This window comes from Nannobrachium achirus (assembly GCF_963921795.1).
Source record: "Nannobrachium achirus genome assembly, chromosome: 4".
NCBI lineage: Eukaryota > Metazoa > Chordata > Actinopteri > Myctophiformes > Myctophidae > Nannobrachium > Nannobrachium achirus.
In genome coordinates, this window is record NC_137813.1 from 18,508,350 (window position 1) to 18,531,740 (window position 23,391).

The 23,391-nt window shown below is 41.6% G+C and overlaps 1 protein-coding gene across 1 annotated transcript in view; it reads right to left on the reverse strand.

Annotated features, from left to right (window-relative positions):
- Positions 1–20,406: 20,406 nt before the first annotated feature.
- Positions 20,407–23,391, reverse strand: part of LOC308282719 (autophagy-related protein 9A-like) — a gene marked incomplete at both ends in the record, with an annotated part of 20,240 nt that continues 17,255 nt past the window's right edge. The window contains 3 exons of the mRNA XM_080723109.1: positions 20,407–20,415; positions 22,601–22,836; positions 22,979–23,245. Coding sequence (XP_080579235.1) covers positions 20,407–20,415; positions 22,601–22,836; positions 22,979–23,245 — 512 coding nt within the window. The remainder of the gene's footprint in view (positions 20,416–22,600; positions 22,837–22,978; positions 23,246–23,391) is intronic.

Below are 23,391 nucleotides of genomic sequence, written 5' to 3' on the forward strand. Positions count from 1 at the left end.
ACCCTCTGCATCGATGCTCAGAATTGGGGGGAATGTAATCTGGCTCAGTCAAGGCAAACCAGGCCTGCCCGTGGTTAAATCTGAGAAAAATGGAGGAAATGCCTGGAGAAACTCTCTGACTGAAAGCTCGCAAAATGAAAGGAATCTTGCATGCTATAACCGGTAAACTTTAGTCGCATTATTTATTGTCTTATTCACAAAGCTTTAGTTGTCTGTCTGTCTGTCTGATGGAGTATGAGGAAGTCCTTTTCATTCAATCAATGACAGGCAAAATGTACTAAGCAGTCTTCATTAAAAAATAGGGCTGAAATCATTTCATGATTTTGTCCATGACAATGCATTTTGTTTTGTAAGTAACCTTTAGCTAGCAGTGCCGGCCTAGAGCAGTTTTGTCCATGGGTTATTATGGTATGATTTGTGCTATTTAACATAGATTCTTTATTACATCGAGATAAGAAGCACCTCTGCTCTGGGTGTGTGCCGGGATCATATTCTCTTTCAATTCCTGGCACGAATTGAGCGCTCGCTCACCTCACAGTCCTCACTGCCTGACTGTCGGCGCGCCCGCTTTGTTGTCAAGTGATTTAATTAAGAAGTTGTGCATTTGTTGTAAAACATTATACATTATGCAGGACGTTGTGTTAACAGAAAAAAACACTCCTCCTCCCCAGTCATCTTTGGAAAAACAATATACTGTAAGGGCACGGTCACATTGCACTTTTGTTCTACCTATGAGGGCGGATTCTATGCATTTCAATACTGTACTTGAACTTGTAACAGAACATTTCAAGTTGGGGTGGCATAGCTGAATGGTTAGGGAGCCAGCCTGGGAACAAGAGTCCCTGGTTGTCCCTGGGTCGATTCCAGGCCAGGGTAGCAATTTCATTGTTGATTATTGTTACAGTGGGCCTACAGCATAGTAATCAAAATCAGCTGCCATTGTACTTTTTCAATCATCTTTTCCTAGGTAAATGATCACAGCAGGACAATTTGGTAAGAGAAATGTGATGTTTTACACTGCATTTGTGAATTGTCAGGGGTTAGCTGATTTGGTGGGGTCAAGAGTACAATCATTGTAGTTTTGTGTCCACAAGTTACAACTGTTCCAATTTGGGCATACATTTTAGGCGGATTTTTCCCCTGGACCCCGCTGGGGCTTAACTCATACTCTGCGATCCCCGTCGAAACCGTTGATTTCCCGCTGTACCACGCTGCGATGCCCGTCGTTCCCGGAAATTTAATTAGCTTTAATCATTATGAAACAATTAAAAGTATGATCGCTGTATGGCCGTTTCGGAGTCTTAGGCCCGCCCCCTAACTGTATCCTGCCGTATTTCCGGTTCTGACCGGATCTAGGTTTCCGTATCCTGTCCAAGGCCCAATCGTAGCTTCCGTCCCATCTGTGTTTACATTATAAACAGAGGAAGGAGCAGCACGTTCATTTCATCTCTTTTTTCACGCGTTTTTTTATTTTATTTGATAGCTTTTCGATTCTTGTGCCCGCCTGGCATATGATCCGCGCACATATCGTCTGCTATGTGCGCGAACGTGTCCACGTGTTACCATAGTGCACAACTGGCCGTTTCCAATGTTTTCTTATGTAACACCGGCGGCTACAGCAGGGGTAACAGCCTGGCAACGGATTTGTCTATTCCAATGGATTTCTTTTTATTCGAAAGCTGTCATCTTGTCTACCGGTCTACTACATGAGTCGCGCACAGATCATGCACTATGCGTGCACGTGCCCACGTTAAAAGGTAAGGACAATTTGGCAGCTGCTTACTACAGCTATGTTTAAAATGGCAGCAAAATTGTTAAGAGGTTAAATCAATCCTATGTCCTATTTCCTTGCTTGTATGTTAGTCCCTCCCATTGAGGAAATAGAGAAGAGGAGACGTCGCATTGGCCATTTCTGATGACAACATCACAGGTGATAGGCCAACTCCCAGTGGGCGGGACTAACATACAAGGAAATAGGAAACAAGTGAAGGAAATAGGAATTATTTAAGGACTTGAGACGCGGCAATAAACATGTGTCCCTGAGCAAGACTCTTGACCCCTAATTGCTCACGTGTTCCTTGTGGGCAGCGAATCAGCTGGGTTGGGCTGAAGATACTGAATTCCCCCCTCGGTAGGAAGTAGGTGATTATTATCAATGTGTTATATAAGCAATATTACACGAGAGGGTTGCATTATCGTGGTTATTTACACACCAGCCTTGCTGCAGGTACGAGCCGAAGGCGATTTCCGTAGGCAGGGCTGAAGTGCAAATAACCACGATAAGGCACGACCCTCTAATATTATTACATAGTGTGGGGAGTGGGAGCTCTTCAGCTCATTGTTTAACCCATTCAGGCCGGGAACACATTTTTGTGTAGTACAGTACATGTACAGTATGTAGCAACTAATACAAAACTAGTAATTCTTTTTATAATATTTGACGTTTTTCAGAAAATGTATTAGCCTATTTGCACGGCTGGAGAGCTATTTCAGATCAGATTGCTTCATCGGAACTACGGTATAGTGATACTTTTACCTTCTGTAAGTTAAAAACTCAGCACGGTTGCTTGGTGAGTTGCATAAAAAGTGTGATTCCTACAAGAAATGTTATTGTCATGGCTACTCCGACTGAGAATGAATCCGGTAGTATAATTTGATTCCGATACTTTTGTACTTTTACTCAAGTAGATTTTGAATTCCGGGCTTTTACCAGTAACAGAGTACATCTACATTGCAGTATTGATACTTTTACTTGAGTACAAAATGTAAGTTCTATTCCCACCACTGATGGAAAACCAACAGCCTCTGTTTCCAACACCCTCTGAACAGTGTTGCATTTGGCCGCCATTAATGGAAGAACGTCAACGTGTCTGGACAAAGACAAGGTCAGTGGGGGAATATGCACGGCTTGTAGAGGTCAGGAAAAGCAGAGACCAATCACAAACCTGGCTGGAGCTGGCATGTCATTGGTGGTATCGCAGATTGTTGTCGGGATGGGCGTTTACGCTACCAGTCCAAGCCTGACTAAATGAACCACTTTCACCTGCTTTGGGCGTGTCATTGTAGGTGAAACGTTTCCCATAATAATTTTACACAATAGTAATATTTTCAATAGGCAATATTAGAGCCACAAATAGCAACGCGTTGCGAGCTTGTAATGTAGGTCGTATTTTTCGAACACTTTTGAATAGGGCTCAAGTGGTTAAACCAGTAAATCAGGAGATAAGCGACCGCCGCATGTATACACAAATTGGCCTTAGCAACCTCATGGTGGGGCTAGAAGAGGGGCATGTGAGAGATCAGGGGAGGAGGTTGTGGTTTGCCAGGCAAGGAGTGTGTGTGCAAAGATAGAGGCAACGGTGCCGGAGATAAGAGTAGGGCCAAAAGTGTGACGTGACGGACAGCCGGAGGTTCTGACTGACAGACAGCCGGTGGAGGTTTTCATAGTAACTTGCGACCTGACGGTCGCAAACAACATATATACTGTACCACCATTATAATTAAAGAGTTATTTCGCTTTCATACACGTCTGGGGGTCATTTTGACGTCTACACTGTCTTTTTTGTGCACCCCAGACAGTTTTTAAGTTGCTTCATTCAATATTTAAATATTTGATATCTATTTTATCAGACATGTCCCTTTCCTATCCCTTCAAACTCCATTATAACCATGTTAGATTCACTGAAAAAAACACATCCTTGGCTATGGTGACTGATATTGTCCTTCTAATGCGTGGGGGGGATGTGCTATTTCAATTCCTTTTTTCATTTCTTTTCCGGTCCACTCGGGAACGATGCAAGTCGAAACGAGACGAGTTGGAAGTGCATGTGTGAATCTGAAATCTATTCCAATAGGCTCTATATGCACAGGAGCCACATTGGAACAAAATGTGGCCTAACCCACAGTCTTACCAATTACTACTTTAGCAGAGTGGTTCTCAAACTTTTTTTAATTTCAGGGACCCCCATATAACTCTGAGAGTTACCCGTAAGGGTAAAAGTGTGACGTGACGGACAGACAGACAGACTGACGGACAGACGGACGGACGGACAGCCGGTGGAGGTTTAGATAGTAACTGCGACCTGACGGTCGCAATCATACCACAGTGTCACACAAAAGTATCAAAAGCAGCAGATCCAAGATTTTGCCATGCATTTTGAGCCTATGGATCTGCTACTTTTACTGTTTTAGAATTGGAATCCAGAAAAGTTTTGGACAAAGTTTTGGAGGTTTCCACCCAGAAACGATTTGCTCTGTCGGGGGCTGAGAGTTTAATTATCTTTTATTGGACTTCACTTGGCATCAATTGATACTTTTGTGACACACACAAACACACAAAAAAGAGAGGGCCAGGGCAGATCTCTCCTCAATCCATATTTCTCTCTCTCTCTCTCTCTCTCTCTCTCTCTCTCTCTCTCTCTCTCTCTCTCTCTCTCTCTCTCTCTCTCTCTCTCTCTCCCCCTCCCCCTCCTAAATCTTCTCCATTTTTGCTCCAGTGGCTCAAATGAGGGATTAGACAAGAGGCAGAGAACAGGATATATATAGTGCTTCACTGTGAGCTTATAGATCGTCTATTTTAGACACACTGTATACTGTGTACAAGTCAACGTATACATCAAAGCTTTCCTCTCACTTTGGGTTGCACTTTAAGACCCCTATGTCTCTGCCTCAACGCTCAACCTTGCTCTCTCTCTCTCGCTTTCTCTCTCTCTCTCATTACCTTCCATCTAAGTGCTCTTGTTTTTCTAGTCTTTTCTTCCAGCTACCCCTGTGTGTACCTGTCTGCTCCACTGTTGCTAATGAAATGCTGCTAAAGCTCAAGCACGCACGCACGCACGCACGCACGCACGCACGCACACACACACACACACACACACACACACACACACACACACACACACACACACACACACACACACACACACACACACACACACACACACACACACACACACACACACACACACACACACTTATAAGCCAGTCACGAGGAAGAAACAGCAGAATGTGGAGGTGGCTGTGTGTGTGTGTGTGTGTGTGTGTGTGTGTGTGTGTGTGTGTGTGTGTGTGTGTGAGTGTGTGTGTGTGTGTGTGTGTGTGTGTGTGTGTGTGTGTGTGTGTTTGTGCCTGCGTGTGTGTGTGAGTGCGTGCGTGCGCATGTTTGCATTATTGTTTTGCATATTGCTAGGCCTTGTGACTGCAGTTTAGACCCATTCAAGGCAAACTATAACAAGACAGTGGTTCTCAAAATGTGGGTCGGGACCCTCAGTGGCCATTGCAGCATTAAACAAACTGCCTTATATTACTGACATGCTATTCTATGTATTGTATTTACTGTATGTTGTGTTGTACTGTTCCTTGTGTTTTTGTGTTTTTATGTTGAACAGACTGGAAACAAATATTCCTATGGGACAATAAAGTATAATCTAATCTAATCTGCATGCTCACAACGCATCACTTGACGACAGGCACGTGTCGTGCACACATAGACATCAAAGGGGGCTTGAGCCCCTGCCCTTTTATCTGTCTGTAAAAGGTGCCCTCTCCAGACCATGAATGCAGTTTTTACTATGGTGAAAGAAATGCAAATGCCCCCTTTCCATGCTATGCCTTGTCCAAACTCTCCTGAACTTGAAATCCATGTTGTACACCACATATCCAGTATTGACTTGATTATGCTTAGTTCAGTGTGGTATAATCTAACACCAAAAATAGCCGACCTCCAAGCTCAGAAGGCGTTGCAGTGCGACAGAAATAAGCCTTACCCCCTTCCCATGGCAAATACTGTAGACTACACTGAATAAAACTTGAGAAAATAAGATTCTCTCTCAAGGGCTTGTTCAAAACTTTCAAAACTTTCAATAAGACCCGGAGGCCCTTTTCAGATCACAAAAGAAAAATGAACCCCACTGTTCGAGAAGCTAGTTAAAGCAACTAATATTATTAAAATGACTCAAGGCTAACTTTTAGATCCTTGTAGGCTTATTACAGGTGTCCAGCGTATACTCTGTTAAGGAACGTTATTCCTATGTGATCTAATTTGTGTCGCCTTATTAATTCTTTGCTATTCAGCATTAAGGGGAACAGTCTAACTGCCTCTACCTGCTGTGGCCATTTCCTCCGGTACTTAAAACTGCACTGAGTGATCTTTCTTTATGGCCATCATGCCTTGAATATCTTCACATATGAAGATGTGAATACAAGAAAATAATGGTGAGGAATGCAGGGCAAGGAGAAACCTAATTTAAGCGACTTGGGTGTGGGTAAATTGTGCATTTAGAGAATTTAGTGGCTTTATCCAAAGTGCTTTACATTCGCCCATTCACACACCAATGGTGGAGGTACCAACCCGCACATCAGGAGCTGTAGGGGGTTCAGTGTCATGATCATGGATATTTAGACAAGTAGCAAGGACGGGCTGGGGTCTAGGGAGCTTATATTAAAAAGTCAGCTCTACCTCCTGAATCGGGTATTTGAGGAAAGTGAGACATTTTTAATACATTTCTCCAGTACAAATTTTGCTGATAGATATATACATTGTTTGATCAAATGTTGGTTCTCACCTGATCATAAAAACTATGTCAGCACTTAATCACATGTTTAGCCATGTGGCCCATGCCCCAGCAATTCTATTCTATCCACTGTTTGCAACCCAAATGCATACACCGCAGGAAAAAACAAAAATAAAACAAACAGAACAGCAGATCGGTTCGAGTGTGTAAATGGCAAATGGGATGTCGTCTCAATAAAGATGTTGCCAATCTTTCCCTTTCCATGTCTGTAGTGTAGGTCATGATTGACACTGACAGACGGACATCCCTCCATCCTGTGACAGGATTGACTGACGTGTTCAAACTGTCCTGTGTTGGACATCAGAAACAAACTCTGCAGTTGCAGGTTGTAGCTGCAGTCACTGGTAACTAGGCATGCAGTTTTATGTAGTCTTTTTATTTATTTTTGGTGACACCTCTGGTATCTCTGTAGTCATCATTGCATCTGCCTATATGTTCTGTACTGCGATTCACAGAACATCAACTTTATCAGAAACTGTTTGTATTAGCTTTAACATTTTGGAGACAATGTCGAGGGGAAGAAGAGTAAACATTTTCTTTCGAAAAGTAGCCCCAAAATCCCTTATGGATTTGAATGTAGTATTGTCTTTGTGAAATATAAATAAATATTTCTAAATATAAATAACATTTGTTTACTGAAAAGATTACACAGTAATCATTTAAACACTATATTGCCCGGGGTCCCCCAAAGCTCTATACTTGGTCCGCTTCTTTCACTCCCTACACCAAATCTCTTTGCAGACAATAGCCGATCTACAAGCTCACAAACAGATGCATTGCAACGCGTTGTTAGCTTGTAGATTGTGGTTGTACATAATGAAACACAACAGAGGCGGGGTTCAGACAAGTTGTTGGCAGGTTCATTAAGCCACTGAGATGGACTTGTAGAATACCGTTATTAGTCAGTGTGTGTGTGTGTGTGTGTGTGTGTGTGTGTGTGTGTGTGTGTGTGTGTGTGTGTGTGCGTGCGTGCGTGCGTGCGTGCGTGCGTGCGTGCGTGCCTGCGTGCGTGCGTGCATGCGTGTGCGTTCTCCACACATCTGCCAGTTGGCACCAGATGACAGGGGATCGAGGCACCAATCTCATTGGGAGAGATTCCAGAGAGAAATGTGCACGCAGGCACACACACAGTCACACACACACACACACACACACACACACACACACACACACACACACACACACACACACACACACACATCTAACTACCTGAATCCGTAGAGGGGGCATTAGATTTGAGTGACAGGTTCAGGAACATTAATTTCAGACAGGGAAGCTCCGTGCTCCCACTCCCATCCTACACTGCAGGTTGACGAGCAGGACCCAGGTGCTTAAATTGGCTCAATATTAATCTGGGTTCCCAGAAGTTTTTCACTTTTAGCTCAATATAGGCTCTCTATGCACAGCAGTCATATTGGAAAGAAATTGGGCCTCTTCCTTACTTCCTTCACAGGTCTTAACAATTACTATACTAATGAAGACATGTTGGCTCACTGGAAACACTCCCTACACCAGTGGGACTCAAAGTGTCCTCGAGGGGGATCGGCCACTTTTACGGGTCTGTAACCCTGAGAGTGTACAAATGGAACCAAATGGACCTGTACGTTCCATTTGTACACTCTCAGAGTTATGGCGGTCCTTGAAATAAATAAAAAAAAACGTTTGAGAACCACTGTGCTACACTAAATGGAACAGAGCCTTCTTTAGAATATTTGGAAACACCTGTGAAGGAAGTAAGGAAGGGGGCCAATTTCTTCCCCCATGACTGCTGTGCATATAGCTTTAACAAATCCCTCCCTCTCTGGACATGTTCTCAACAAAATCTACACACATGCAACGCGCTGACACCCCACCCCCTGGAGCACATGAACAAGCGATAAGGCGGATGTGAAGCCTCCTCCCCACTTCCGTTTCGTCTTTGTTGTGCAGATTTATCCTAATAGCTTGTTGCTTTGTAGAAATGGAAATTAAACATTGAAATCTAAAGATATTTTTTAATATATCTTCGTGAACGGAAATGACAAACAGATGCCAGCTTCCTGCCGAGGTGACTGGGACTAATGAGTTGTCGGAATTATGGGCAGTCCCCATAGTTCCAGACTCTACATTGCATTCATAAATTGTGGAATAGTTGTCTGGCTACGTGAGACTAGCCCCAGCCTATCCTGAGTTTGATTGTCATTTGAGTTGCATCTGCATCAAGTTAGCCTGTGTTTGTATACGTATTTAGTGTTGTTTGTCAGATTCTACTGTATTTGTTTACTGTTTTATGTGAGTATGAGAATTAAAAACTGTTTTTGGGGCCTGTGTTTGGGTCGAGCTTTGAAAACCTCTGATAGTCTTTTAGCCCATCGTCACACATCTTCATACATTAGCCAACACATCAGCGGCAGTCAACAAGGCGAGTATCCTTCAAAAATTATGTTCGGGGGGGCGCCCGCTGGCCTGGTGGTCAAGGCGCGTATATACTAGGCTATGATGCCTGCTGGCGTCGCCGGTTTGATTCCCGATCCGGACGACCTTTGCCCACCACCCTTTGCCGCATGTCATTCCCCATCTCTCTCCCCATTTCCTGTCAGTCTACTGTCCTATCAAAAAAGGCATAAAAGGCCCAAAAACAAATCTTAAAAAAGAAAAAAAAAAGAATTATGTTCGGGTGATTAATCGGTGCATCAATACTAGTTAATTTCGTTCCAATTGTATACTCTCTGAGTTAAATGAACACTGGTGTGTGACTGTGTGTGTGTGTGTGTGTGTGAGTGTGTGTGTGCGCGCGCGCGCGTGTTTGTGTGTGCGTGCGCAAATGTGTCTTGCCCATGCATGTAATGAATCTCGAGCACACATTTGTTCAAGCGTGCATGCATACACTTTGTGTGCATGTGTGTGGAGGAAAAACTGTCAAGGCTGTGCAGCTGTGGTGTAAACCAGAGGATAAGGGCTCATTGGTTAAGGGGGTCCAAATTGACAAGAGAGATTGTTCCACTGCAGGTGTCGGCTACTTGTTTATCGATTTGCCAGTGATCAAAGACACCCCGCCGCCCCCACCCACTGAAGAAATGGAACTGCCTATCCCTCCAACCTCCTAATTATGCTAACCCATTGCCTATCCCACCAATTAGGCCTCTGAGAAGTCTCGACATCCTGGCGGAATGTTTTCACGCCGTCCGTGGTGGCAGCCGTGGCAGGCGTCTGCTGGTTGTGGTTGACACCACATGTCATTCCCACTCCCAGCACCAACCATGACCCTGCCATGAGAGACAACCTGTGACGCGCTGTCACCAGGACCCTTGTAAATGTCAACAGAGATGTCCAGGGACATGCCCAATGAGAAAGGCATGACTTTTTTTTGTGGGGGGTTGGGGAGGGGGTCGAACGTAATCAGGCATCCAGTGAAATGTCCCTCCCCTACTTCAGTGTCACCTCTGTGGCCTGACATTTCCCCCTTGGCGCTCTGAAAAGGTGGCTTGTCACTCGTTTCTGCCATTAACCACCCGAAGCCTATAATGTTTCTCTTCTGGCGCGAACATTCTGCTAAACTAGCAGCTCTCACAGGGCATTGTGCTTTTGTGAGCTTGTAGAACTGCTATTTTCAACAAAGAGGTGGTCCAGTGGTGGAAAAAGACATCTTAAATATTTGTTTTCTAATTTATGGAATTCCTAGATTTTTAGTTTATTCGTTCATTAAATTACTGACAAAATTATTGAATTTGTTTATTTATTCACTTATTTGTTTGCGTTTTTGGGAATGTTTTTTGAAAATATTTTGAAATAATAACTAAATACTAAATATACTGTAGGAAACAAAAAAATAGAAAACAAGGGAACCATAAAAATGTGTCTGCGACCCACTAATGGGTCCCAACCCAGTGTTTGGGAAACTATGATATAGATAGCCAGCTCTGTGTGTGACATAGTCAGACTTCCATTCTTTTGAAAGATGGCAGAGACAGCTACCTGTCAGTGAGAGTGGCCAGAGTGTGAGATCCAGCTATTTGTCAGTATTTGGGCTGAGGACACATTTCAGGACAAACTTAGGTCTGAAGAAACATGTCAATCCAACCACTGCTGTGAATACTCGCTCGTGCCTAGTGGTTTAGCATTAAGTAAGCTAAGATGTTCCCTCGGGGACAGTGCATAACTGTCCATTTGTACGCAGATTTAAAGGAGTTTGTATTATGCTTTCTTCACTGCACAGACCAACAGAGCAGAAACTGTCCAAAAACATTTGTGTTTAAAGGAGATTACAGTTGTAGGGTCAAGCTCAATTTATCCTCCATACATTAATATGTACATAATTTAATTATTTATGTGTGTGTGTGTGTGTGTGTGTGTGTGTGTGTGTGTGTGTGTGTGTGTGTGTGTGTGTGTGTGTGTGTGTGTGTGTGTGTGTGTGTGTGTGTGTTGGGGGGTCACACACAAGTGTTACACTAACCCAATGTTGTAAGCGAGTTTAATACATGCATGCAGTAACAAAGGCTTACAGTATGAGAGGGGGGGTTACGGTATGTCTTTATTGATAGTCAAGGGAAGTGTGTTAAACGGGAAACGGGGGAGAGAGATGAGGGGAATGACACTCAGCAAATGCCGCCGGGAACGACGCCAACCTGTGACACTCTGTCAGCCTATACAGCAGCCTATAGGTGCCCGGAACGCTGGGCCAGCGGTCCGGGACGCACAATTAAAAAACGTGATTTTATCTGTGTGCGCACTCTTGTTGGCATGACTGTATAAGCAGTCTACGTGATTTATCAATGTTATCCATTTTTGAGATCCGGTTCTTCATAGTTGTTGTTGCTTTATAGGCTGCAAGCCCCCAGGACCACGGTAGAGCGTTAAACGCTACTGTGCATGCGTATGCTAATGATAATGCTACTGCGTAGTGCGTACCCTAGTGTGCCTGCTCTGTGCTCAACACTTATGCAAAATTGGCCTATGTGTATAGTATAGGCAGAGTGCTTCAAACACCTACATATAGGATGTAACATTTCAGTGGCACTGTTCATTAGGATTTAGTGTGGTGTTGCAGAATTAGAGATCTGTCTGAACTTGTATACACAATTGTTTAAAGATTGGCTAATTAAAGTGTTATCGAGACGAGCATCACTGTACTATTGTAGAGAGTGATTGTCTTGTGCTGTCAATGGTATCAAAAAATGCCTTTGCTGTTATACGCATCACTAATTTAAAACTACTACTCAAACTGTAGGTCTTCAGTTAACTGAACTGAACTTATTGTCAATGCAGTGTCTGGGTCTGACCAGTGAGTTTGATGTTTGTTTATGTATTTCAAAAATATGGACAAATTGATAATAATAATTCACAAACCGGGTAGTGCCAATGTTGTTGCTATCTCTTTCTCTCTCTCTCTCTCTCTCTCTCTCTCTCTTTCTCTCTCAGACCGGGGGGGGGGGGGGAAATCCTTCCTCCATGTCCTTGTTCTTATCCAACCCCCACACAGTCCAGGTTCATTTGCTTGACAGTGTGTAGGTAGTGTTTGTGTGTCTGTTTAGGTGTGTGTGCGTGCGTGCTTGGGCGTGTGTGTGGAGTGCGTGCCGTCGATAGACAGCCTGATAAGGACAGGTCGGGTCATTGGCTGCCCATGCAGTTTAATGAAAACACAGACAGGAAACCAGGAGAGTAGCTGGCATGACAGAACATCCTGATCATTCATTTGAGGGACAGGAAGGACACAAGAGTCAGGCTGCCTTGTGAATCACCAACTGCAGGAGGTAAACGGGTGCTTGTTTTCCAAAGGATACCTCACAGTCCAGTTTGTAGATTGTTTAGTGCAGATAAGTCTGATATGGCCAGCTAGGGGGCCAAGCGTGGCATGAGGGCAGATGTTATGTGGCCCGAGGTTTCCTTCCTAAAAAAATAAAATAAAAAAATAACATTATTTATAGCCCATCAGTGTAGTCTTGTGAAATGCATATGATGGAAGTTGGAAGTGTTTGGGAATAGAAAGGCTATCCCCCCCCCCTTTTTTTCTACAGACCTTTTCACGCCTGGTTACATTTGGCTATACACGGCCATTTGAATAAGACAATTGGACTGTAATAAATTAAAATTAGCAATGTGCACGCATGTGAAAGGCTGAATTGTTTTTGTTTTGTTCATAGCACAGCCTTACATCTTACATTGGACAAAATGTTATTATTTAGTTTTTCAACTGATTCTGACAGGAAATTAGGTCTACTAGCCAGGATAAAAAATCTACCATAATCTGCTCACTGCAAATACCCACAGTGGCCAAATCAAGTTGGGCTCCCATCGACTTTCTATACAGGAGGAAAATACCCAGAAAATAAATCTGCTTTAAGTAGGATGTGAGGGGTCTAACTAGGGGTTTGACATGATGCTGAATCCATTGCAAGCATTTGTTTTGCACAAAAACATTCCTTGAGCTAACAATGGCCCCAGAAAATGATGGTTTAGTGATGAAAAGTGATGAGTCATCACTTTTCCACAGTTTTGTGGGCGTTTTATTGGGCCAATGAATGTTTTTGTGCAAAACAAATGCTTGCAATGGATTCAGCATCATGACAAACCTCTAGTTAGACCTGATAAGATTAAAATGTTTAATATGGTATAGATATCATTCTCAGTGTTAAAAGTCAATGCCATGATGTTTTGATCTGATAACTAATGCACGAGACGAGAATCTGCCCCACTCCAGGGACAGAAAGATTGACCAGCGAAATGTCAAAGTGTCCAGGACACGGGATAATGAAAAGCCAAAACATTCTACATCCTTGGCTTCTGAGTCCACGAGACTCAGTCACAACAACATCCCATCCATGTTATGTTTAATTGTCCAATCAGAATGTGACTAATGTATTCTGTAAACTCCATATATCTGTGAATCATTATGCTTTGTCACTCAGAGAGAAGCAAAGATGGGTGATTTTGCTCTACTGTACTGCTGTACAGTAATTTGAACTCTGACTAAACTTCAACAAAAAACGCATATTCCCTGGTGTGGACATTCATCATTTCTTGTGTGTGGAGTATTTTATTATGATTGGGGAAACTGGGCTTATACGGGATTACACATTAAAAAAAAAAAATAATAATAATAATAATGACATTATGATTATGTTATGTGTTTCTATTTAATTTTTCTTATTTTTATTTCTTTAAAGTTTCATTCATTTTCTGGTTAGAGAGGCTTTAAACAGGCCTCGCTAACTATTGTATGGTACACTTCCCCCCTCACAGGCCTGGAAGCTCACTCTAACTCTGACAGTGAGCAGAGTCATTGTCCTTTACTGTACCTCGGTACCCTACTGTACCTCGGTACCATCTGTTTCTCATTTAACCATATTTTAACAAATTATCCTCCAAACAAAACAATTTTTGTCACACCCAATATTTTTGGCTGTGGCAAACGGGAGGGAATGTGTTTGGAGAATTTCATTTTCTGAATTCATATTTCATTTTCTGAATTCATATTTCATTTTCTGATTTCATATTTACATATTTCATTTTGTTTTCATCTCATTTTATTTCAGAATATATATATATTTCACTTTGCTTAACCATGTTGAAATCTGTTTACCCCTAACAGAACAAACTTAATACAATTTGACACAAATGGTGTCCCTTGGTGATGTATATCTAAAACAAATCAAACATGTCTATACCTAAATACACACAATGGTCTTAACTTCCATGTAATTCTGATGTTTATTCTATTTTTCAGACTTATCTATTTGATAGACGGTCCATATCTCTTCCCATGATCTGTGAGGAAGGATCATTTTTCGTGAGTACGAGGATTCAAGTCACCTGAGTTCCTATATCATTTTTGTTAATATTTACAGTTGTCTTGTCCCAAAATGCAACTCTCTTCTTTTGATAAGATCTCATAGCCTCGTCCTGGAAATGTTAAATACTGTCATATTAAGTGTATAAAACCTTACTGAAATGATGAGGACAGAGGTCCTATACCTTACTGTTGTGGAGTCAAAAAAGGTCCACCCTGGCTGGGACATATCGCGAAGGTCATAGGTCAAGCAAGGAATGGACCATGACGCTCCACCACACTAATCAAATTTTCAAAATTCTACATTCGTCAATCTCAGGTGAAGCGACTTCACCAAACAAATTAAAAAGGTCAAATATATATATATATTCTCTTTCATTAAATGCACTCTCTGTAGTGCACCCCACCATCAACCCAGGTGAGGCTGTGAAGAAACTTTGGAAAGATTCTAAATTTAGTGATAAAGTTTGTCATGGTGCGACAGGACAATGTTTGTTATTGATGGATCAAAGGTTTCCTTTTCCTATCAATATATTTTAAGGAACGTGTGATTTTCTCCTCTCTCTCATAAAAATATTCTTAGGGAGTGTGCGATTTTAACGCGCGGTTGGTATGGTCCATAACGGGGGGGGATCATCAAATATTTTTTTTAGATCTTGGGGGGATCATGATTTTTTTCATTTTGGCTTTAGGGGGGCCATGCAACTTTAATTTGTCGAATTTTGTAATTAAAAATGCTTAGTTTGTTCTTTATCTAAATAACATCATCAAGTTAGTATACCCAGTTTCAACTATACATTGTCCCCTACATAGTTGATGGACTTGGTACATTCCAGTTGTTCTAATACATCCCTCGGCCCCTCCCCCTGGCTGCTCTCAGTGCGTCTCTGTGTTGTCGAAGTTCGCTGCACAGTGTGCAGTGCACACACAGGAGTTTCTCGTAGCAGCTGGACTGGATAGGCTAACAGCCACCATATTTGTTACCAAGAGAGGAATATAGCATTAGAAAGAAAGGTGTAGTCTCTCTCTCTCTCTCTCTCTCTCTCTCTCTCTCTCTCTCTCTCTCTCTCTCTCTCTCTCTCTCTCTCTCTCTTTCTTTCTCTTTCTCTCTCTCTCTCTCTCTCTCTCTCTCTCTCTGCTGCGAAGTGGGAATTGGAGTCAGAAGGAGAGAGAAAAGACTCATGCACACTTTGTTGACTTGGTTGCTTGATGAATATCATGGAAAATAGATCAGTTACTCAATCTTAGTTTGGAGTGTTTTTGTAACCCCACTACAAGTCTAGAATAAAAAATGTACTTGAGTAAAAGTACCTAAGTATTGTCAAATGAAAGTCCCAAAAGTAAAAGTACTCATTATGCAGAATGTCCTGTTCTTTAATGATATTTTAAAAATAGCAGATCTACAAGCTCACAATGGAAGGCACGCAGGACAACTAACAACAACCCATATAAAACAAACATTATACACTTGATTGAAGTTCTTTATGGGGAGATGTTATGGAAACTGTACAAGATCACCACCAAAGCCCTTTCAACCTTCTCAAAGTTGCATAACAGAGATATATGCAGCATCGTGACCACTCGACCATACCAGTGAGTAGCCTATATATTTGATTAATTGCTGGCCAAATAAATCTATCAATTTATGAAACATTTGCGCAGACCCGACTTTCAGACTATTTCTCATTATTCTGTACATGTGTTGTTGGCCTGAAACATGATGCAGCAGAAACACCTTGTTGTGAAAACATGCAGTATGCGTGCAAACACAGCCTGTGCGATTCTAGTCCAATATAATTAATTTCCTTATGCAAGATGAAGCTGTAGTATGTTTGTTGTACAGCCTACTACTCCTTTACATTCGTTTTTGCACCTGCTTGTCATCCAGGACATGATGTGTGCATTCAAATTATTATGTCCGGTATTTTTTATCAGATGTCCGATAAATTAAAAATACTAGCACGATAGCTTAATATATATATATATATGTATATGTTTATTGGGAAGGGGGGTCATGCATTTTTCTCAAGTCACACAGGGGGGACCACAAAACAATATTTTAAGGTTGTGGGGGGACCATGAAAAAAAAAAAAAAGATATCACCTGTCAACCAGCACCCCCTAGTGGGTAAATAACGTACACTCCCTAACTCATGTTAACTAAACGTTACAGGCCCCAAATTATAAGAGAAAATATCCTTGGTTTAATCTCAGACTGCCCTTTGACGCACTCCCCCTAATGATTCCAAATTATACAGTCCTTTATCTTTCATTATCAAAATATTTTTACCTTTGGTTGTATTCTGACTTAAATACCTTTGGAAATATACAGTTCTTTTGACTCTCCTCTTTAAAAAACTTAAAGCTATCGAAATGTTTTGACTTAAATTGTTCAATTATTATGTTCTGTTTCAAATACCTTTAAAAAGTTGAACCCATGTTTTCTTCCCTTGTTGTTTTATTATCCTTTGACCCTTTAACACTTCAAATGCTATCTCACGGGGGATTGATAAGATTAAAATGTTTAATATGGTATAGATATCATTCTCAGTGTTAAAAGTCAATGCCATGATGTTTTGATCTGATAACTAATGCACGAGACGAGAATCTGCCCCACTCCAGGGACAGAAAGATTGACCAGCGAAATGTCAAAGTGTCCAGGACACGGGATAATGAAAAGCCAAAACATTCTACATCCTTGGCTTCTGAGTCCACGAGACTCAGTCACAACAACATCCCATCCATGTTATGTTTAATTGTCCAATCAGAATGTGACTAATGTATTCTGTAAACTCCATATATCTGTGAATCATTATGCTTTGTCACTCAGAGAGAAGCAAAGATGGGTGATTTTGCTCTACTGTACTGCTGTACAGTAATTTGAACTCTGACTAAACTTCAACAAAAAACGCATATTCCCTGGTGTGGACATTCATCATTTCTTGTGTGTGGAGTATTTTATTATGATTGGGGAAACTGTTTATCCATATGGAATATGATTCAAAATTCCATCAAGACCCCTCACATCCTACTTAAAGCAAGTAGGGTATTTTCCTCCTGTATAGAAAGTCGATGGGAGCCCAACTTGATTTGGCCACTGTGGGTATTTGCAGTGAGCAGATCATGGTAGATTTTTTTATCCTGGCTAGTAGACCTAATTTCCTGTCAGAATCAGTTGAAAAACGAAATAATAATTTTTTGTCCAACCTCAGCCTTATTTTTACTGGACTACTAGTGTTTGGTCCATATTTGGACTTTAGCCTTATCTCCTGTGAGGAGATAAAAACAGTTTCAGTTTGGGTGGAGCTCCTCCACCAAAACTGTTGGGTGACAAGTTTTCCTCCAATCATGGCCTTACGCGCACCAAGGCCTGCCCCCACTTGATCATGATTGGAGGGCAGTCACCGATTGGGAACAAACAGTTTTTACCAGTGCAATGGATAAGATAATGAAGATGTTTCTTGTTGTTTGTTAGGCACTTGCACTTTGGGAAGCAGTAAAAAAAGCACAAACTCAACTTTAACATGTGGACAATGTCTTATTCTTCGCCTGCGTTGAAGACACACATCGGTGCACTCAGTGGGGTTTGAAGATTATTGGAATCCAAGAACCTAGCACTTACAAAAGTAAAAACTGTGTCCTATGGAACTTGAAAGAAGACCAAAGGAAGGAGGAAAGGAACCTTATAGGAACTGGACACGCCTTCTTTGGTCGACAGGCGAAATAGGCATTGGTATCTGTTTATTTTCAAGGCAATTGATGGTACCTTACCGTTGTATCTTAAGTCGATGCTGGACTGGAATCCTGTGGCGTATAGGACACGCTCCAGTGACTGGCTCACACTAAAGGTCCCCAAAGTAAAAACTGAACTAGGGAAGATAGCCTTTTACTTTAATGCCCCAACCACCTGGAATGAACTACAGCTTACATTCAAGATAGGTTCTCCTATAACATATGGTCATTTTAAATCCTTGATTGCAGATCTTCCTGCAAATGTCTGCAATTGTTTTTAAACTTGTTTTGTAAATGTTCTGTAAATGTTTTGTGAATATTGATTGTACTTTGATGTATCTCGATGACACTGCAAATGAGGGCAACCTCAATGTCTCTCGAGTATAAATAAAGGTTTGAATGAGGAGTGAAAAGGATTGGATGGGCCGGCAAACAAACAGGATTGCTTTTGCAGAATTTGCACAACAAAGCCAGCAAGGAGCTTGGAGTGTAACGAGGCATGATATAGCTGTAAAGGAAAACAGAGTAGCTATTGGAGTTATTTATATTTTTGCTTTGTCACTGCTGAACTTTTATCCTGTCCCGTTTGCCGCATTGCTGTCCTTTTTATTATTTGTCACTGTCAGACTTTTATTGCTGACATGTTTTCTACTGTCCGTTTCTAGAAGCCATTTGACTGATCTCGCTTATTCTTATTTTGTATTATTAGTTATAAGAGATAATTGAATTATTGGTTAATTTGGGCACCCGGGGCACGCCTCTCACAGGCTGGGCTTGATTGCTACAGAGGGCATATCAGTGAGCAGGTGAGGGGGGAAGGGCAGTCATATTGGGAACAAACAGTTTTTACCAGTGCAATGGATAACTTAATGCCAAGAAGATGTTTCTTGTTGTTTGTAATGCACGTGCACTTTGGGAAGCAGTAAAAAAGCAAAAACTCAACTTGAACTTGTGGATAATGTCTTATTCTTCACCTGCGTTGAAGACACACATTGGTGTACTCAGTGGGGTTTGAAGATAGGAATCCAATAACCTAGCACTTACAGTATATTTGGATGCTAAAACTACGTTAATAGTTTAACTCCTGCTTCTCAACTGTGCCGTATTAAGAAGCTCTGATGTTTCAGCGTGACCTTAGGGCGTCTGCTATTATTTATTTATTTTTGGCTTGAAGCGACCCCACATTGTTTCTTCAGGAACAATATTATCTAGTTAGGGACCTAGGGAAATTTATGGAGGGGGGTCACTGGAGGAAAATAGGGGAGGGTCATGTCTTTTTAGTTTTAGTTTGAGGGAGGGTCATCAAATTTTACTTTGAGTCCAAGGGAGGGGTGACAAACCGCCATTCCGAAACCCCGCCATTCCGAAACCCCGCCATTCCGAAAAATCTTCATTTCGGAATGGCAGGGTCTTTTACAAACATTAAAAGCATCTCCATTCCGAAAACAAAAAAAACTTAAAAGATAGTTATATAAACGTGTCTATAGTCACTAAGGGCTGCGGTTTGCATGGTAGAACTCCCCATAGATAGTCTGCATCCCCCCCTAGATTCACAAGCCCAAGTACCCTATTCTATTCATATGCCTATTAGGTTTCCGTGAATGCATGACTTGTGCATGTGTGTGCGTCCAGGCGTCCATCCAATCAGTCCTCATGGCTATACATGTAGGCTACTGTTTGAGAAACATTCAAGCTATAGTTTCTCTACTGCAGAGCTGTATTTTCTAATTGAATGAAACTAGAAAATAAAATATTAAGTAACAATGCAGATATTAACTAAGACTAGAAAACGTAATTTGTGTTTTCCCACCGTTAGATCTGCTGAGATCTGTTCTTTCTAAACTGCCTCTAGAGGCACGTGGCGTCAATAAATGTAGGCTATAACTAACTAGGCTATACGTTTTTGTTTGAGTGTAAGACTACAGCACTTCCCACTGCATCAATAACCCTGGGTCAATGAACCCTGTCTGTCTGTCTGTCTGTCTGTCTGTCTGTCTGTCTGTCTGTCTGGTCCACATCCCTGCGTCCATCCACTGAGATGGCAGGAGGAGGATGTTGTAACAGTGACACAGGTGAATACAAATGATTCAGACCACTTTCTCTCTCTAGTCTACTCCTTAATTAATGGGCCATCGTCAACTTCCTCTGATCTACCACCAGCTGGGAGATCAAAGGCATGCTCGTTGCCTCTTTAATTTATATCTGCGCTAAAAGTTGAGATTCCCGACCCACATGAGAACCACTGCTCTATAGCCTAGAGAAAAGAGAAATGTTTGTAACAATATACAAATAAAGGTGCACATTAATAGTAGGCCTAGACTAGGCCTACTATTAATCACTAGGCCGCCTAGTGAAATGAAATGAAATGACACAGTATAGAGAACACAGTGACGTAGTCTTCAGTAGTATTTATGCATATTTATATGTTGAAGAACAAACATTGAAAGCAGTGAAAAGATTACAAGGAGGAGAGAGGAAAGAATTGACAGGCCCAAAAAAGTCTAAAGCTATTTCCATGTTTACTTCTTGGAAGTGATTCCAAGCCAATATTACATTTGTTTTATTCTAATTGTGCGCGGGGGGAGTGTAATGATTTTCCTCTCTCGCTGTGCATGCGTGCCTGCGTGTGGCACACAGACTGCACACGCACACACCGCACCTGTTCAATGCTGCTGCGGTTTTATCAACATAACGTGAGATGCGTTGGTCTGACTATTACTATGATGAATCATGAAAGAGCAATATTAGTGATCTACGCTGGACGTTCCGGCGGTTCCGCTGTGAAAGCCTATGCGCTCTCCAGCTCTCCTCTGGTTAAAAAAAAAGTGTTAATCCTCAACCCACCGGTAGGCTATTAAACTAAGTAAAACAGCGTTTATAAACATACAGCTTATAGGCCTATATTTATTTATGCAGAGGAGAACGTAGGCCTATGTATTTTTACTACTCCCCCCCCTCTCTCCCTCTCCCTCTCTTCTTTCTCTCTCCGCGCTCGCTCCATGCGTCTCCATTTGATTACAACGCCTCTATTAGCCCTAAATCTATTTATGAACTAAGTTTTTTATCCTTAATGTCTATGAAATGTCTAGTTTTTAATCTCAGTGTATTAAATGAAATAATGTTTTTATCTCAAAACATGAAATGTTTGAACCTTTTAGAACCATTGTTACCACTCAAAAGAAATATACGATTTATATACACCTTGGTGCATGAAATGTTTTCACCTTGTATCAAAAAAAAATGTCTATGAAATGTCTAGTTTTTAATCTCAGTGTATTAAATGAAATAATGTTTTTTATCTCAAAACATGAAATGGTTGAACCTTTTAGTACCCTTTTTACCACACAAAAGAAATATACCATTTATACACCTTGGTGCATGACATGTTTTCACCTCGTTACAAAATAAACCTGCTGGCCTACCGGCCCATCTGCTTTTTTCGAATAAATTAAAATGAGGTACTTTACCCTTTTACACAAATAGAAAAAAATGGTCCATATCTGCTAAATTAAAATTAGGTGCTCTACCTTTTAGACAAAAAAAGAACAAAAAAGGCCCATTGTGGGGCACCTGCTGGCCTACCGGCCCATCTGCTTTTTTCGAATACATTAAAATGAGGTACTTTACCCTTTTACACAAATAGAAAAAAATGGCCCATATCTGCTAAATTAAAATTAGGTACTCTACCTTTTAGACAAAAAAAGAACAAAAAAGGCCCATTGTGGGGCACCTGCTGGCCTACCGGCCCATCTGCTTTTTTTGAATAAATTAAAATGAGGTACTTTACCCTTTTACACAAATAGAAAAAAATGGCCCATATCTGCTAAATTAAAATTAGGTACTCTACCTTTTAGACAAAAAAAGAACAAAAAAGGCCCATTGTGGGGCACCTGCTGGCCTACCGGCCCATCTGCTTTTTTCGAATAAATTAAAATGAGGTACTTTACCCTTTTACACAAATAGAAAAAAATGGCCCATATCTGCTAAATTAAAATTAGGTATACTCTACCTTTTAGACAAAAAAAAGAACAAAAAAGGCCCATTGTGGGGCACCTGCTGGCCTACCGGCCCATCTGCTTTTTTTGAATAAATTAAAATGAGGTACTTTACCCTTTTACACAAATAGAAAAAAATGGCCCATATCTGCTAAATTAAAATTAGGTATACTCTACCTTTTAGACAAAAAAAAGAACAAAAAAGGCCCATTGTGGGGCACCTGCTGGCCTACCGGCCCATCTGCTTTTTTTGAATAAATTAAAATGAGGTACTTTACCCTTTTACACAAATAGAAAAAAATGGCCCATATCTGCTAAATTAAAATTAGGTATACTCTACCTTTTAGACAAAAAAAAGAACAAAAAAGGCCCATTGTGGGGCACCTGCTGGCCTACCGGCCCATGTATTTTTGATTAAATGAATAGGTAGCCTACTCTACCCTTTTATACAGGACCCGGGACAAACAAAATAACAAAAAAATGGGGGAAAAAAACTAGACAAAAAACCTATGCAAAATTATGGATGCAGAAGGTTACAGCACGCCAGTACTGGTTGAGGTCCCGTGCTCCACCTCGGCGGTATTGGCGTCGGATCCTCCGAAGCCTCGCCTCCAACCGCCGCCACTTCAAACGCTGGCGAGGTGCTGGGTCCCCGCGCTCCGCCTGGGCACACGTCGCCTCAACCAGCCGCTGCTCATCTTTTAAGATGCGGACGAATACCCAGAGCGACGGGTGGCTCCTAGCAACCCGCGCATTCCATCTGTGATGGAACCCTGAAGAAAACATAGATTTTAAAAACTACATTGGCCCAATAACATTTCATTCACATGTTGCTCAGACAGCTAAATAGGCCTACAACAGATTTGAAATGAGAAATGAATACCAACTAAAATAATAAATCATCCAAGGTCTTACCTTCGACCGCGTTGTTGCTCCGGTTGCATATGCGCCGGTTGTAAACACACCAGGTCGCAGGTGGGAACAGGGCTTGCATGCCAACATAAGTGTGTTCCATATATTGGATGAAGGTGTTCAGGGACGGGTAGCGGCGGATCTGGCGTAGGGTCTCTCTCTCGGCACAAAACATCCTAAAGTTCTGCCTCAGTAGGGCGAGAGGGAGATAGCCGGTGGCCATTGCCCTGCGCACCCACCCTCTGAGCTCCCTGTCCTGTCTGTAAGGACCTGCAGAAGTAGAGTAAAACTTATTATACAACTAATCTCATAAAATAGGCTAATTATGTGTTATAAGGGGAAAAAAAAGAAGAAGTCTTGAATGCATGAAAGAATCATATAATAATAACAATTATAACTATCTGACTGCTGCTTCT